Genomic DNA, 17,202 nt, shown 5'->3' on the forward strand with positions numbered 1-17,202 from the left:
CTTTTTTTTTTATTATATAGTGTGATGTTATTTATTTATGGTTAAGTTTGTAATTTAAAGTTTCATTGCACTATATATGTAACTTTTTTTCAACTGTCAATAGGGAATTTTGTTCGACACCCAACAATTTTTTTTATTTATTAAAGTTCCACCTGACATATCATGCATGAGCTTATATGGGACAAATTGTGTATCATAAATCCATCTACTGAGTATTTATGATCACCAAAGTTTTTTTATATGTGTCTCTAAAGCTACGAGTAAAGATAGTAAATCTACACGAGTAACACTAAGTTGAATCCCTAGCCATTACTTTGTCATAGTCATACTTATATGTTGAATAATTGATTTTAATACTATTTGTCCATCGTACCAAACAACCTTGCAAAAATATACCAATTGTCTATACTAATAATTACATATTAAGTCCTTTTATTTAGTGTTTTATAACATCAAGACAAAGACACCGACCCTCGTGGAACTAATTTCAGTTTGACAAGTTTTACAGAATTTTGGAGTCCCATTCTGACATGCCTGTCCTTTTATCAAAATGATTCCTCTACTTTTTTTTTGGTAAATATTTTACTTTCTTTCTTTATGTTTATTTCTATAAATAAAATTATATGAGTCGTCTAAACTTTAACCTTTATTTTTTTTTTTCATATCCTAAAAGAAAGTAAATTCGTGTTTTGCTTCCTCGAATTGAAGTAAAAAACGGAGATCTTTCCAATCAGAAAGCTCCAAAAATGATACAAAAGAAACTCCAAAGATGACACAAAAGGCAAATCTTTTATTGTTACGATTGTTGAGGTTCTTAATTATCCAAATAACTATGAAACTCGTCCACAGGAGAATCAATAATATTTCCCCTTCTAGAATGACTCAATTATTAATGACTATAAGATCGTTATAAGTTGATGATGACAACGCGTTAAAAAGTGATTCCTAAAAAAATGATAGACACCCTCCTGACATCCACCCTTTGTTGTGTGGTATGGACCTCTTTGGCTTTTACACATGGAATATTACATTTGCTTGGTCAGTCACTAAATTATTGGTTTTGCATGGATTGTCCCTATTTTGGGATAGTACAAATTTGTGGACCATTGTTCTATTATTTATATGATAAAGTTCAAAATATATGTTTTTCTAAAAAGAAAAATTGCCAACAGTAATAATTTTTGTAAAGAATCCATTCCAATACTAATCTGTCAAACCACATTTCAAGTAATAATTCTAGACTCTCCAATCAATAATGGGTTACCAAATAGTATCAATCATGGGCATCTAGATTAGATTTAAACATCACTAGAGCAGCAATAACAAGATTTTGTGTTTTCATAGCCTAGAAATCTCTGAAGGCCAACAGAGCACGATTCATACGAGGTAGATAATGAGTCCGTCCCTCTACTCTTCTTCTGCCTTTCTTCGCTTAAATACAAAGCTTTTGAGCCTCGCGCAGAACTGGAAGGTGTTACATGCGTCAAATCCACATATCATGCACTCATTCTAATTGCTGAATCAAAGTTCTGGGGACAACAATAACAGGACCTGTCGTCCAAGCTGGGGCCAACAGCTACAAGCAATCAAGCTTTTCGCGATGAACTTCATTCAAGGGACTTACTTAGTTAGACCATTCTTGCACCACATTACAGCATCATCCGGGTTTGGGACCATGAAAATTGCATGTGTGACCCCGGCATTAGACTAAATATAGACAGCAGAAAAAAACTGGATTCTCTGGTGAATCTCCTGCCCTTCTAGACCAAGCTAATTACCGACTCTTGAGCCACAAATATCAATGTTAAGGAGACCGAAATGGAAAACCTTAGCAATCAATGCAAATGCCAGTTACATAGAGGATGTACTCTTATCGATCCTTTCCTTGATAGATATAACCAGCTCAGCTTCAAAGTTTGCTATTTCCAAGATGGCCTAAATCTGCAAGGAAATCATAAGAAACAAACATGTGGAAAATGAGCACATAGTTGCCTATATGGACAAATGAAGCCTATAACTCTTAACCCTCATACAAACTAAACCACACAGTACAGAAATGGACTGCTATAGGACTAAACCACATGCATATTAGCAAAGCATTTTCCCAACAGAAAAAAAGATCAATACTCCGTAACACGTCAATGAAGCATCTAATGAACCAAAGTTATGTGTGGTATAATTACTTTGTAGATAAAGGAACCATCGGAAGTAGATTGCATTTTCCGTCTGCAAATTGTCGCAGTTGTGCAATTATCCAATATAATCAGTGCTGTACCAGAATATCATCTTTGTCATCCCACCTTTTGACAACCTTTAGAGTAAGCAAGCTGGTTTTTGAAGTCAAACAAATAATTCAAAGCAAATGTCAGTTGAAAAATTTCAGCTTTTCCAATTTTACATTCCTTCTTGTATAGATTAAGAAGTCGTTTTGTAGAGTGTATTAGGAAAAATAATGCATGTGTATTACTAATACCTTGTTTGGTACTCTTTTTCAACCTATGTATAACTAATGCAACTCTATTGTGTATTACTAATACCATGGATTTCTAGGTATTAGTAATGCAATGGTTTTAATGCATGAATTAGCATGGTTAAAGACTCTATTGCCCCTTAAAACCTTTTTTACTACATCTGCCAGAAAAAAAACATATAAAACATGAGAGGAAGTGAGTATGATGTGTTTAATGTAGATAGTGAAGCTTATAAGTCTATCAAAAGCATATTACCTAGGTTGTTATCATACTCAACTGTACTCCATTCCCAACTACCAATAATCTCCGCAAGAACAAATACCGTCCTGAAAATGATGGTACCGGATTGGATCTCTTATGACAATGCTTCGACGCTCTATCTGTGCCAAAAGTTTCACAAATAAATGACAATCTCCACATATCCTGAGATTTTTCCTGATTCTAATGGTCTTCTCTCTAGACAGGCTCAGTACACCAAAGGCAACAGCTATTTTCTCACTGTGGTACAGAAGTGAGTCTTCCATCTGTTCATCTTCAAGATCTTGCAAGACAAAGTTTGTGTCTGGAACATATCCCACCTCCTTTAATCTCCAAATAATCTGATTTAGCTCTTTGTTAATTTCCTCCTTTTGTGGATGTGAGTTGTCTCCCATTATAAAAGCATGGATTTGTTTGTTTACTTCAATCCAGCTGCATCCCGGTTCCTTCTTCACTCCTCTTTCCTTCATGGACCTTCTCAAGTCCGTAACGTCTTCCCATTTTTGAGTACGCGCATATATGTTAGATAGTAATATGTAAGTTCCCGCATCACTTGGATCCAGCTTTATAATTTGTTTGGCAGCATACTCAGCTAAATCCATGTTACGATGTACTCTGCAGGCACCAAGCAATGTTCTCCATGTCACTGCATCTGGTTCACATTCCATTTCACGGATTAGTTTCACCGCTTCATCTAGCTTTCCAGATCTTCCAAGAAGATCAACCATGCAGCCGTAGTGTTCTCTTCCTGGATCAATACCAAAGAGCTTTTTCATTGAGTGGAAGTAATATTGTCCATCTTCTACCAGTCCTGCATGGCTACAAGCAAATAAAACTCCAAGAACAGTGATGTAGTTTGGTCTGATCCCTGAGACTTTCATCTCCTTGAACAATTCCAGTGCTTTTCTGCTGAAACCATTCTGGGCGTAGCCTATGATCATGGTGCTCCAGGAGATTACATCCTTCTCTACCATCTGACTAAATATTTGGTGGGAATCTTCCAAATTGCCACACTTGCAATACATGTCCAAAAGTGCATTATCAAGGATTAGGTCCCGCTTGAACTTGAGTACATGAACATGAACTTGCCTTCCAACTTCTAAAAGTGCTAAACTAGTACAAGCTCTAAGAGCACTTGTCAAGGTCGACTGATCGGCTGAGAATCCAGCTCTCTTCATTCTTTTAAAGAGAGTCAAAGCTTCATCCCCATCACTGTTTTGAGCAAATCCACCAATAATGGAATTCCACACAACAAGATCACCAGTCACCATCTCATTAAAAGTGCACATTGCACACTCGAGTTGACCCATTTTGGAGTAAACATCAATAAGAGCACTTCGGACAAATACATCAGACTCCAGACCAACTTTAAGTAAGCTACAGTGGAGCTGCCTAAGATTGGAAAGGTCATCACAAGCTCTCAAAACAGAGGAGTAAGTAAACATATTAGGTCTCACGCCATCTCTCATCATTAAGATCAAAAACTCCAAAGCCTTGTTATTGATCTTAGCACTAGAGTAGGCAGCTATCATGGTAGTCCAGGAGACAACATTCCTGTCAGACATTTGATCAAACAAAGCTTGTGCTTCATCCAACATGTTAAACTTCACATACATATTCATAAGTGTGTTAACAAGGAATGTTTTAGGCTCATAACCATTCGAGAACACATGTTGGTGGACTCGTTTACCTTGTTCCACTGCGCCACGAGCCAAACAACACTTAATGAGTTCAGAGTAGGTGACAGCATCAGCCCATATCTTTTGAATTTGCAAGGCATTCAATGCGTTCATGGCCCTGGGAAGATCCCTTGCATAGCAGTAAGTAGTGAACTCATCGAGCAAATCACTACATTTGATTGGTACTCTCTCATTCTGCCACTGAATTGCTGCACCAGAGCAACAACGCAGATGCTGAAGCAGAAGTGGTGACAATGGACCAGAAAAAACCAATCCACGTACTGATATGACGTTTTCGTTGAATCTCCATAAAGTTTTCATCTCATCTTATGCTGTAGGACTCTGAGGATTGGATAAAAACTAAACAATTTCAGCAAGGCAAATAGTAATTGCAATTAACAGCTCCTTATTCTCTTTGAACATTCCAAATGGATAAAGAACAGATTTTCCCCCCTGTTTCAGCAAATTCATACAAGGGCAATAAATTCTCCAAGATCAGATTTTTTTTCCTCTTCTGAGTTGTTTACCTTTACCCCTCTGAAAATCAACTTATATTGAACCTTATTCAATACAAAGAAAGACAAATTTGCTAAAGTAATTTTCTTTTGAGCATATAATCAAACAGGTTGTAGGCATAAGCAAAGATTAACAAATCAGAAAAAGAAACTGTCCTCACACTTCACAGAAATGAAACAGTTACACAAAGATTCAGTGTAAGCACTTTCAAGATTTTGTTTGTTGAAACTATGAATGTTGTCTGATTCAAACCAATCTCCAACTACCGCTATTTGGAGATATTGAGGAGCAGTTTTTTTGGACGATGAACATAAATTATGTATCAGTAACTTTGAGAAAATGACAACAATGATCTATTATGTTCTGAATATGTTTAAAATAATCCCTTAAATATACTTATGAACAGTTTGGTCCGTTTGAGTTTTTCGTAAGTTAACACTTTTGGTCTCCGTCAATGATAATAAATAAATAATTCTTATTTCAATTATCTTGAGGATTTTTTATTGGTGTCCGTCTCTAGTTAAAAATATTGAATCAAGTTGTTCATGTTTTAACTAATTCGTGAAATGGAATGTGAACCAGATGCAGTAACCGTGGACCAACATGCACACAACAACTAATCAACCGTATCTGTTATCTTCCACCAGCATAAATATCGAGTAGGTTTTGGTATAATCATGCACAAGGTCACATGGGATGGCTACTCAAGTTTGGCCTAAATTGGCTGTGATCAGTACCACCAATTTGTTCCAAAGAGTTAACTCCATAACAACCAGTAATCACTTAACACTACTAAAAGCACACATCAAAGCTCCTGTTGGAGTGGAAAGGAAAATTTCACAGCAGTCAAACTGAACTGATATGTATACGCGGAAACGTGTCCGTTAAACAAATCATCGTATAAAAATCAGTAGAAACTGTATAATACATTCATACTAAAAGCTCACCCTTATGGAAAAAGTGTTGGTCACAAGCACCCGGAATTTAATCAGAGAAAAGGTACAGAAAGCCTAGAAAAAAGTACTAATAAATACTATGCTCCATTCTCTGTTGAGATGTTTTTCTGAGCCAACATCTTTTCTATTATCATCTTGAGCGCAGGGGCACTTGCCTGGCATTTATCATCTGAAAAGCATGATCTTCCTTCTTCGGCTGCTTTACATAGCTGAGGATCTAGTGGTACTTTTCCAAGAAACGGGACACCCATATCGTTGCACATCTTTGCAGCACCTCCGCCACTGGTATCAAAAACTTCAGTACAAGCAATCAAGTTCAGCATTTCTGGGGCGTTCTCTCTCATATAAGACATGGCCCACTCAGTCATGTCTTTCTGTTCCCCAGTCTCTGTCGTTCTCGTGAATTTGAATTCTGAGAGTGGCTGGGAAAGACCACTCATGTTCTCAACAACGCCAAGAACCTCAACCCCAACTTTCTTGCAAAAACTAACTTCTTTCCTTACATCTATCAGGGATACCTGTTGTGGGGTTGTGACTATAACTGCGCCATCTATTCCAGTTGCTTGGAGGAATTGAACGATTGAAATATGTTCATCTGACGTCCCAGGTGGAGCATCAACCACAAGGAAATCAAGCTCTCCCCAATAAACTTCTTTGAGGAATTGCTTAATTAGACCATTCTTGCGAGGCCCTCTCCATATGACAGCTTCATCAGGGTTGGGGAGCATGAAACCAATTGACATAACCCCAAGGTTAGACTCAACGTAAATAGGGGACCATCCAATATTACTCTGGTGAATCTCTCGTCCTTCGAGACCAAGCATCTTTGGGATGCTCGGGCCACAGATATCAATGTCAAGGAGACCTACTTGAAAATCCATAGCTGCCAATGCAAAAGCAAGTTGAGCTGAGAAAGTACTCTTACCAACTCCACCTTTGCCAGATAAAACCAGTATCTTGTGCTTCACAGTTGCCATTCTTTCTACTATTGCAACCAAGTCTGCATGAAACCATCAATACAAAACCGCCGAAAATGAGCACCATGTGTATATCATTGATAAATAAAGCCTATCATGATACCACTGTACCACAGGTAAAAATAATTAAGGGAAAACAAACAGCTGGAAAATACCGCATGTATTGGAACTTTACCTTTACTAAACAAAAATATACCGCATGTATTGGAACTCTATGTCCTAACTTGGTAAATGAAACAATCTAATTAGTATTACGCTATCGACCACTTTATCATATCAATTTTCGACAATCTAGCTCTCAGTATCAAACAAATTATCCCTTAGAAAGCGTAATCAACAATCCCCCAAACTTTCCTTTGCTAGTCACTACAATATAGATTTTTGCTACTCATTGCAATATACTATACATACAAGAAAGAGCAACTTGAGTTGCACCATATCTACACACAATCATCAGATCAAAATTAACATAAAACAACAGTTCTAAATTTAGAAAAGATAACATTGAAATGGAAGATAGATGCCTCTGCCTGAGAGGTGCTTGATTTTATTTAGAGATTCTAGTGTGTGAACATTAGCACATTTGTCTCTGGAGAAGATGATCCTTTCTTTCCCTTTTCTGGATTAACAAAAAAGAGTCATGGCAAGAGCAGTATAATTTTGTTGTTGCTCATTCTACAACGATTTCTTAAGAAAAATAGAATTAAATAGACTGACTTCAACTTCTTCTTGAGTTGGCTTCTTGCTGCAGAGCCTAAAAACTCCCATCCTACCAATCATCGCAAAGCATGCACTTTGAAGCTTTGTATATCTCTTTTCTTTCCTTTTGTCTATGACATGCCAAGTTTATCTTTTACTCTGAACTATATGTTAAACGCTCTCTTTTCTTCCTAGTACTCATTCCAAGCTAATGCTTTAAACTTTTCTAATTCCTAAGTTAATGGTTTTATTAAGATTCCAACATAACTAATTTAAATATCCATCCTTTGTGCCTTTATACATACTTTACGAGCATAGTTATAGCCAAAGACCCTTAGGACCAACCACAACCTTCCAAACTCAGGGATAATATGTTCACCTCTCTAAGCATCTCCACTCAAATACCAGCTTTAGTTTACATGTTCAACACCCAAACATGCGACCTAAATTACAAGTCCCTCAACCTTTGCCACTTGAACTAAGCCCGGGGAGAGAGTAGAGTTCAAATTCATCAATAGAGCAGATAACTTCTTCTTATTTGCAAAGATTGACTTTATGTTCAAGGGTATGTTAAAAACCATCACCTTTTCTTTGTTTATATCACCGAGACACCCTCAACCAGACGTACCTTGGGAATACCACCCCCATTCAAATCAAAATAGATCAAGCACCTACTACTAAGGGGAATGGAAGGTTGACCATAGGGTGAGAGAATCTTATAATACGAGCCCGGTACACGCCCCACAAGCTCAGGAAGACAAAAAAAACCTAGATAACATTCTACTGTCACAATACACTCAATATCACAAATGTAAGAAAAACAAGCTCAAAAAAAGTATCTTTACACACGAAAAGAAGCAAAACAGTAACCTGGGTCAGGTCCTTTAGGAGCAGTAGCACAAATTTCTTGATTTGGGCATCCTTCACAAGCATCAGATTTTCCTGCTGTTTCAGATTGTGGACCTGGGCAATCTGAAATTTAAAAAAAAAAAAAAGCTTAAACACTGAAATCAAAGAATAAAGATGCAAACTTTAAGGTTAAAATCAAGAATCTACATACGTTCAGGAGCATTCTCTGGGATTTCACCGTTTTCCATCATCTTCAACTAGCACAACAACAAATTCTAAATAAAAATTTAAACTTTAATAGACTACTAAATCAAGAGTTACAGATTTATCAACTATTGAGGTTTCAATTGATGCGGCCCTTTGAGGTTCAGAGAAATTGCTGTAAATTCGTCTATTAGGGCTATGGAGTTTTATCAAAAGAAGAAAAAATAAGGTTTTATACCGCCTTTGACTTTTATTTTTTGTTTATTTAGTCCTTTGCTCCATGGATTAGGAACAAGTTATTTCGAATTAATTATTTTTAGATTGTTATTTCAATTGCCATGTTGGATAATATAATAATTTTGGGATAACTAGTTCGAGAAAAGTTATTCTCTAATTGTGTCTTAACTATTCTTAACAGAACAGGAAACAAACTCATTCTAAAATTAATTTTATAATTAGTTACGAGTTTTTAGTACTGTATTATTGTTTTTTATATATATGATAAAGTAATTTTCTTTGAAGCATATAATGAAACAGTTTATAAGCATAGTAGAGATTAACACTTAAGTTTGGCCTAAATTGGCTATCAGTACCACCAATTTGTTCCAAAGAGTAACTGCATAGCAACCAGTAACCACATAACACTACTAAAAGCATAACACATCAAAGTTCCTGTTGGAGTGGGAAGGAAAATTTTACAGCAATCAACCTGTTCGTAAACGCGGAGGTGATAGATAACATCCTCCACATTATTCAGAGTCAATTTCACAGAGGGAACATGTCCGTTTAACAAATCATCGTATAAAAATTACTAGAAAAAAAGCTCACTTACGAAAAAATGTTGGTCACAAGTACCCGGAACTTAATGAGAGAAAAGGTAAAGAAAGACTAGGAAAAAGTTACAAATACTATGCTCCATTCTCTGTTGAGATGTTTTTCTGAGCTAATATCTTTTCTATTATCATCTTGAGCGCAGGGGCACTTGCCCGGCGGCATTTATCATCTGAAAAGCATGATCTTCCATCTTCGGCTGCTTTACATAGCTGAGGATCCAGTGGTACTTTTCCAAGAAACGGGACACCCATATCGTTGCACATCTTTGCAGCACCTCCGCCACTGGCATCAAAAACTTCAGTACAAGCAATCAAGTTCAGTATTTCTGGGGCGTTCTCTCTGATATAAGACATTGCCCATTCGGTCATGTCTTTCTGCTCACCAGTTTCTGTCATTCTTGTGAATTTGAATTCTGAGAGTGGCTGGGAAAGACCACTCATGTTCTCAACAACACCAAGAACCTCCACCCCAACTTTCTTGCAAAAACTAACTTCTTTCCTTACATCTATCAGAGATGCCTGTTGTGGGGTTGTGACTATAACTGCGCCATCTATTCCAGTTGCTTCGAGGGATTGAACGATTGTAATCTGTTCATCTGACGTTCCAGGTGGAGCATCAACCACAAGGAAATCAAGCTCTCCCCAATCAACATCTCGGAGGAATTGCTTAATTAGACCAGTCTTGCGAGGCCCTCTCCATATGACAGCTTCATCAGGGTTGGGGATCGTGAAGCCAATTGATATAACCCCAAGGTTAGACTCAACGTAAACAGGTATCCATCCACAATTACTCCGGCGAATCTCTCGTCCTTCGAGACCAAGCATCTTTGGGATGCTGGGGCCACAGATATCAATGTCAAGGAGACCCACTTCAAAATCCCTAGCTGCCAATGCAAAAGCAAGTTGAGCTGAGAAAGTACTCTTACCAACTCCACCTTTGCCAGATAAAACCAGTATCTTGTGCTTCACAGTTGCCATTCTTTCTACTATTGCAACCAAGTCTGCACGAAACCATCAATACAAAACCGTCGAAAATGAGCACCATGTGTATAACATTGATAAATAAAGCCTATCATGCTACCACTGTACCACAGGTAAAAATAATTAAGTAAGGGGAAACCAACAGCTGGAAAATACCGCATATATTGAAACTCAGATATGTCCCAACTTGGTAAATTAAACAATCTAGTTAGTACACTATCGCCAACTTTATCATATCATTTCTCAACAACCTAGCTCTCAGTATCAAACAAATTATCCATTACAAAGCGCAAAACTTTCCTTTGCTACTCGCTACAATATAGTTGTTTTGCTACTCGTTGCAGTGTACTATACATGGAAGAAAGAGCAACTTGAGTTGCATCATATCTACACAAAATCATCAGATCAAAATTAGCATACCAAAACAACAGTTCTAAAATTAGAAAAGGTAACATTGAAATGGAAGATAGATGCCTCTGCCTGAGAGGTGCTTGATTTTATTTAGAGATTCTAGTGTGTGAACATTAGCACATTTGTCTCTGGAGAAGATGATCCTTTCTTTCCCTTTTCTGGATTAACAGAAAAAAGGTCATGGCAACAGCAGTACAATTTTGTTTTTGCTCATTCTACAACGATTTCTTAAAAAAAAAAAAAAGAATAAATTAGACTTCCTTCAACTTCTTCTTACGTTGGCTTCTTGCTGCAGAGACTAAAAACTCCCATCCTACCAATTATCGCAACGCATGCACTTTGGAGCTTTGTATATCTCTTTTCTTTCCTTTTGTATATGGCATGCCAAGTTTATCTTTTACTCTGAACTATACGTTAAACGTTCTCTTTTCTTCCTAGTACTCATTCCAAGCTAATGCTTTAAACTTTTTAACTCATTCCTAAGTTAATGGTTCTATTAAGATTCCAGCATAACTAATTTAAATATCCATCCTTTGTGCCTTTATACGTACTTTACGAGCATGGTTATAGCCAAAGACCCTTAGGACTAACCACAACCTTCCAAACTCAGGGATAATATGTTCACCTCTCTAAGCTTCTCCACTCAAATACCAGCTTTAGTTTGCATGTTCAACACCCAAACATGCAACCTACGTTACAAGTCCCTCAACCTTTGCCACTTGAACTAAGCCTGGGGAGAGGGTAGACTTCGAATTCATCAATAGAGTAGATGATTTCTTCTTATTTGCAAAGATTGACTTCATGTTCAAGGGTATGTTAAAAACCATCACCTTTTCTTTGTTTATATCACCGTGACACCCTCAACCAGACGTACCGCGGGAACACCACCCCTTTTCAAATCAAAATAGATCAAGCACCAACGACTAAGGTGAATGAAATGTTGACCATAGGGTGACAGAATCTTATAATACGAGGGCAGACTTACACGGTACACGTAATAATGGGAGTATACTATACACAAGCGCTCACAAAATTAACACCCAATATCACAAATATAAGAAAAACAAGCTCAAAAAAGTTCTTTACACACGAAAACAAGCAAAACAGTAACCTGGGTCAGGTCCTTTAGGAGCAGTAGCACAAATTTCTTGATTTGGGCATCCTTCACAAGAATCAGATTTTCCTGCTGTTTCAGATTGTGGACCTGGGCAAACTGAATTTTTTTTAAAAAAAAAAAAACATAGAAGCTTAAACACTGAACTCAAAGAATAAAGATGCAAACTTTAAGGTTAAAATCAAGAATCTACATACGTTCAGGAGCATTCTCTGGGATTTCACCGTTTTCCATCTTCTTCAACTAGCAAAACAAGTTCTAAATATGGGACAAGTTGATAGTAGTATTCTAAGGTTTCGATGTTAGGGCTATGGAGTTTTATAAAGAAAAAAATAAGGTTTTATACTGCCTTTGGACTTCTATTTTTTGTTTAGTCCTTAACTTGATGAACAAGTTATTTGGAATTGTTTCAATTACCATGTTGGATACTATAATAATTTTGGGATAACTAATTTGGAAAAAGTTATTTTTAATCGTGCCTCGACTACTACTAACAAAACATGAAACAACTCATTCTAAAATTAAACATATAATTAGTTACGAGTTTTTAGTACTGTATTATTGTTTTATATGGTATAGTGTATGTCCATTTAAATACAGAGTTTTATGAATAAATTTGTAATAACACAGAGAGCTTACTAGTACAAGTAACTTTTTTTGTTTACTCGTTAGCACATCAGCTCACATGCATTCTCAACTAATTCCGCAATGCATCTACTACCTCCGCCCAATATAAGAACTGGATGTAACTCGATCCACCTAGACTTGAGAAAATAAAAGCAGAAAACTAATAATACAGCCTCCACAATCCTCGTGATTCACTACTCATGAACCACTAGGTCACAACCTTAGACGATAAACAAACTCTTGACGTAGAAGAGTTGCTAGAATCATCCTCTCTTAACAAGTATAGTGCCAAGACGTTCAAAATGCATAGAGAGACAGGATAGAAACTCAAGAAAGACTGTATCACAGCATTGCTAATTACTATTAACCAAATTGCTTTCAAGAAAAACATTCATATGCCCTACTCCAAGAACAAACAGCTGCTTGCTCTAGAAAGAAACTTCTGCAAGAAAACCTTAAAATCAAAATTGTTTAATCTAACTCAAATTGCAAGGAATCTTAATATCATCTCGGCGCTTAAAACAAAAATATGGGGAACAAACAGACCACGACAAATCTAATGCTAATTATCTACTCTTCCTCAGCAATTCTTCCCTTCTCGCTGACGTAGATACCATCAAGGAACTTACGGATATCTTTGTTCTTCACATGGCATTTCTGTAGAAGAAAAGAAAAAAAGGTAAACTCAGTATGCAAGAACTTGAAATTCACTATAAAGAGTAAGCACACATTACAGTAAAAATGTAACAGACAGAAAGAAATGGAAAATTTACTTGGTTTATCAGGGCAGCTGATCGAGAGACAAGTTCAATGTCATTTCCATCCAAAACCAACTCATCCTTAACTTTCTCTGAGCGGACAACAGTGACACCGTCAAGCATATCAACTTTCCTCACCTGATAGTCACAGCAAACAAGTCAGTCTCTTACAGGCTTGCACTTAATTTACATTCACAAGTGTAAGAGCCAAAATGTAAACATTCTCAATGGTTTTTATTTAGATGTCCATCAAGCTGAAATCTGAGACAACAATGTGATGAGGACGACAGCATTCAAATCACTAACCACCAAGCATAGTAACCCAGTAAAACGAGTGTGAAGATTTACATTAAAAGATCAGTTCTACATTCTCTAATTTTAAAAGAAGAGAGTAGTCAAATATACCAATCAATCTAGGACAATTTTTCTTTTGCTATGACCTACTAGGAGAAAATAGTTAAAAGAAAAACACTTGGAATACATTCTTAAAAGTATGATATCATTGTCTTAGTACCCTTTTTCACCGTTTGTATAATCTTGAAGCAGACATCAATAAAATAAAGCACGATGAAAGCTCATAGTAAATAAATCGTGTATACAGACAACCATGGTTAAGAGAAATATAAAATCAATGATATTAGACTGTAAGTCTTGCCAGGTTGACCTACACATGCTAAAGGGATGGATAGAGTCAACAATTTAAGCTTCATGAACTAAGGGCAGAATGCTTCGCAATGCTTTTTCACTTCCTATTTGAAAAATCATAACCAAGTAGCTAATGAAATAGAAAAAGCCATGATCAAAGTGTATTTGGTAGGCATTAGTATCTAGGATTGGGGAAATTGTTTTCTACAAGGAAAAATTTCCACCAAAGGGACAAATTGAGTTCCACCCATTAGTTGGAGAAGGCATTTTTCCTTACAAACATCTCAACTCTTACAACATCTCACTTGCTTAAATCAGAACTTAGACATTGTTAATACTATGTTGCTCGGACTCTTCAAAAGAGTTGTGTCAGATCCTTCAAAAGTAGTGCATTTATCGAAGGACTAAACAAAGGTGCAGCATCATTTACGAGAGTCTGAGAAAACATAGCTTGAGTATATCATCAAAACCACTATCTTTATACCTTATATAAGGCACATTATAGTTCATACAAGTACCATATAAACCAAACACATTAAACTGATACAGAAACATTTTTCACCTAAGCTAATTTCCACAAAAAGCACTTGCCTTTTAACCAAACAAACTCGATAGGTATACAAGAGCACCATGAATAATCAAATATTTAAATACCAACAACAGAGTTAAACAAACAGAAATTCAATTAAGTTATCATCAAAAAGCTAAATACATAACCAAAAAAAGAGACAAAAAGGGAAAAAAATTAACCTTTTTCTCGCCGAGAAAATTACGGATCTCAATGGACTTATTCCCGCCGGTAATGGAAGCATTGATCGGAAAATGAGCATACACAAAACGCATCTTGTACCGGTACCCCTTAGTAACACCAGTGATCAGATTCTCCACATGACTAAGTGCTGTACGAATAGCAGCAGTAGCCTTGCGAGAACTAAACCAAGCATCGATTTTGAGCTTCTTCTTCCCAGTTTCTTCATCCTTAATGAGCTGAAAATCGAGATTTAGATGCTTAAAGTTTCTGGTAAGCTTTCCTCTAGGCCCTTCAATTTCAATTAGCTTTGCTTTCACTTTGATTGTTATCCCATCTGGGATGTCCATTGTTTCCGATGAGAGAATCGTCTTCATTTTTCGTTTACTTCTCTCTCCGTCGGCGGCGTTTCAGTGAAAGAAAGCAAAAACCCTAAAAAGAGATTTAATGAAGGTGGAGAATTAGGGATTTTAATAAACCTAGAAATGATGTTTTGGGCTTATTGAGATAAATGGGCCTTCAACATTATGGTCTAGCCCAAGATAATAAATACCCTTTCATCCATCATTAATATTACAAAAGGCGTAATACATAAACGTGACATTTAATTTGGCTCTATCTGTCATTTATGTCCTTCAATTTTTGATGTGCACAAGTCGACACTTAAACTTGTTTAAATTTGAACAATTAGACATATATATGTATTATGCCACATAAGATATGTGTGTCTACTTATTCAACTTTATACAAATTTAAGTGTTTGCTTATGCACACCTAGAGTTAGAGGGCTTAGATATCAGTTGAGTCCAAGTTAAAAGGCATATTTATATATTATTTCACTAAAAATTAGCCAAATCTCAAAATTAAAGTTACAATGTCTACCACTCTTTAATACAACAACACATGCAGTTTAGTTTCACATAATGGAGTTTGAGGATGGTAAAGTGTACACAGATTTTACCTCTCCCTTTGAGGTAGAATGTAGTTTTCAATAGACTCTCGGCAAAAAGCAATACAACATAGTAACAGAACAATACTATCACAAAAAAACACGATAGTCAAAGAACAAGAAACTACAAAAGTAACACTACAACTATTTGTATGGACGAACATCAAGATAATGCACTCCCACCTATTAATCTTCTGTCCTAATTTGTGCTTCTCCACCATCTCATAGCTAAGATTATGTCCCAATATGTTTAGTCACTCTAATACAAAAAACGTTATTTGGATCAGAGTATCCTTACCTAAAAGAGGAAAACTTGCGGCAATTAACATAATATGTTGGAGTGCAAATTTTTTATAAGTGAAACTCAAAATATCCCCTCAAGATTTGAAGAAATAGACACATGAATTAGTTAAAAAGAATTTGACATCTATTATATACACACAAAAAAATATTTTAACTATATATAAATAGTAGGAATGAACTCCCTAACTACGAGGTAACTCCACCCCTGCCCAACACATTGTTTATCATTTAGCATAGATAATGTGAAGTAGAGTTAAACTTCGTGTCCAGTAAATAATATCACATAAATTGAAACGAAGATAACATATATTAGACCATTGTTAATTCCACAAGTGTCACAAAAAGTCTTTTAGAAACTTGTATATCTAAATAGTATAATTGATAAGATTTGCAGAAAATTATTCAACTCCCAAATTCTAGACTTTGGAACTACTCCCTTCGTTCATCTTTACTTGTCCACTATACTATTTTGGGATATTTAACAATATTTGTCCAATTTATAAAATTAATGAATAATTTAGCTTGAAAGGTCTATTTTACCCTTGCTATTAAATACTATTTATTTTTCAATGTTTAGATGATTTAAATTTAATAAGAGGGTGATCTGGTAAAATTACTATTATCATTTAGTATTTTTTAATCTCTATGTGAAGATAATAGTGAACGATTATTATTGAACAAAGAGAGGATTAAACAAGGTAAAACATCATTTTCACAGCATTAAATAGATTTGGACTAATTCCGTGTTTGGCTGTTTAGCTTACAAAAAAAAGTCAAAAAGTCCATCCATACACTGAAAAGTACCAAAGACAGTCATTGACTGACTAATAATTCATTTTGAAGAAGGAATCAGTCAAATTATTCAAAACAACTTTTTGTTGCTTTTCATATGAGTCGGAGTATATCAAAATCAATTACTTCCTTCGTTTCACAAAGAATGACCTAGTTTGATTTGACACAAAGTTTTAAAAAATAAAAAATACTTTTAAATCTTGTGATTCTAAATTAAAGTTATATCAAATATATTAAATTGTCCTTCAATTTTGTGGTTTTAAACATATCACGTGGAAAACTGAAATTAAAATGTTACCAAAAAAAGAAAGATGACATTCTTTTTGAAACAGACTAAAAAGGAAATGAGGTAATTCTTTTTTAAACGAAGGGAGTACATTTTTTTCGAATCTTGCTTGTAGTTGTAATGATGCTAAAGAAAATAGTACTATA

General features: G+C 35.8%; 4 protein-coding genes across 4 annotated transcripts; all 4 read right to left on the reverse strand.

Moving 5' to 3' along the window:
* Positions 1–2,764: 2,764 nt before the first annotated feature.
* Positions 2,765–4,744, reverse strand: LOC125820026 (pentatricopeptide repeat-containing protein At2g03880, mitochondrial). Its single transcript, XM_049499444.1, has one exon. The coding sequence runs from the start codon at positions 4,727–4,729 to the stop codon at positions 2,765–2,767; it is 1,965 nt and encodes a 654-aa protein (XP_049355401.1). The 5' UTR covers positions 4,730–4,744.
* Positions 4,745–5,741: 997 nt separating this feature from the next.
* LOC125820048 (cytosolic Fe-S cluster assembly factor NBP35-like) lies at positions 5,742–8,797 on the reverse strand. Its single transcript, XM_049499466.1, has 3 exons — positions 8,617–8,797; positions 8,427–8,528; positions 5,742–6,880 (listed from the first exon to the last, which is right to left on the reverse strand). Exons 1-3 carry the CDS (start codon positions 8,654–8,656, stop codon positions 5,958–5,960), a joined length of 1,065 nt encoding a protein of 354 aa, XP_049355423.1. The 5' UTR covers positions 8,657–8,797; the 3' UTR covers positions 5,742–5,957.
* A 706-nt stretch (positions 8,798–9,503) lies between these two features.
* Positions 9,504–12,213, reverse strand: LOC125820049 (cytosolic Fe-S cluster assembly factor NBP35-like). The gene is made up of 3 exons (XM_049499467.1): positions 12,146–12,213; positions 11,946–12,047; positions 9,504–10,443 (listed from the first exon to the last, which is right to left on the reverse strand). Exons 1-3 carry the CDS (start codon positions 12,180–12,182, stop codon positions 9,518–9,520), a joined length of 1,065 nt encoding a protein of 354 aa, XP_049355424.1. The 5' UTR covers positions 12,183–12,213; the 3' UTR covers positions 9,504–9,517.
* Positions 12,214–12,932: 719 nt separating this feature from the next.
* Positions 12,933–15,173, reverse strand: LOC125820057 (60S ribosomal protein L9-1-like). Its single transcript, XM_049499474.1, has 3 exons — positions 14,729–15,173; positions 13,349–13,471; positions 12,933–13,232 (listed from the first exon to the last, which is right to left on the reverse strand). Exons 1-3 carry the CDS (start codon positions 15,101–15,103, stop codon positions 13,146–13,148), a joined length of 585 nt encoding a protein of 194 aa, XP_049355431.1. The 5' UTR covers positions 15,104–15,173; the 3' UTR covers positions 12,933–13,145.
* Between the last annotated feature and the right edge of the window lie 2,029 nt (positions 15,174–17,202).

Source organism: Solanum verrucosum, unplaced genomic scaffold, assembly GCF_900185275.1.
Source record: "Solanum verrucosum unplaced genomic scaffold, falcon-dt-bn FXZP01000229.1, whole genome shotgun sequence".
NCBI classification, from domain to species: domain Eukaryota; kingdom Viridiplantae; phylum Streptophyta; class Magnoliopsida; order Solanales; family Solanaceae; genus Solanum; species Solanum verrucosum.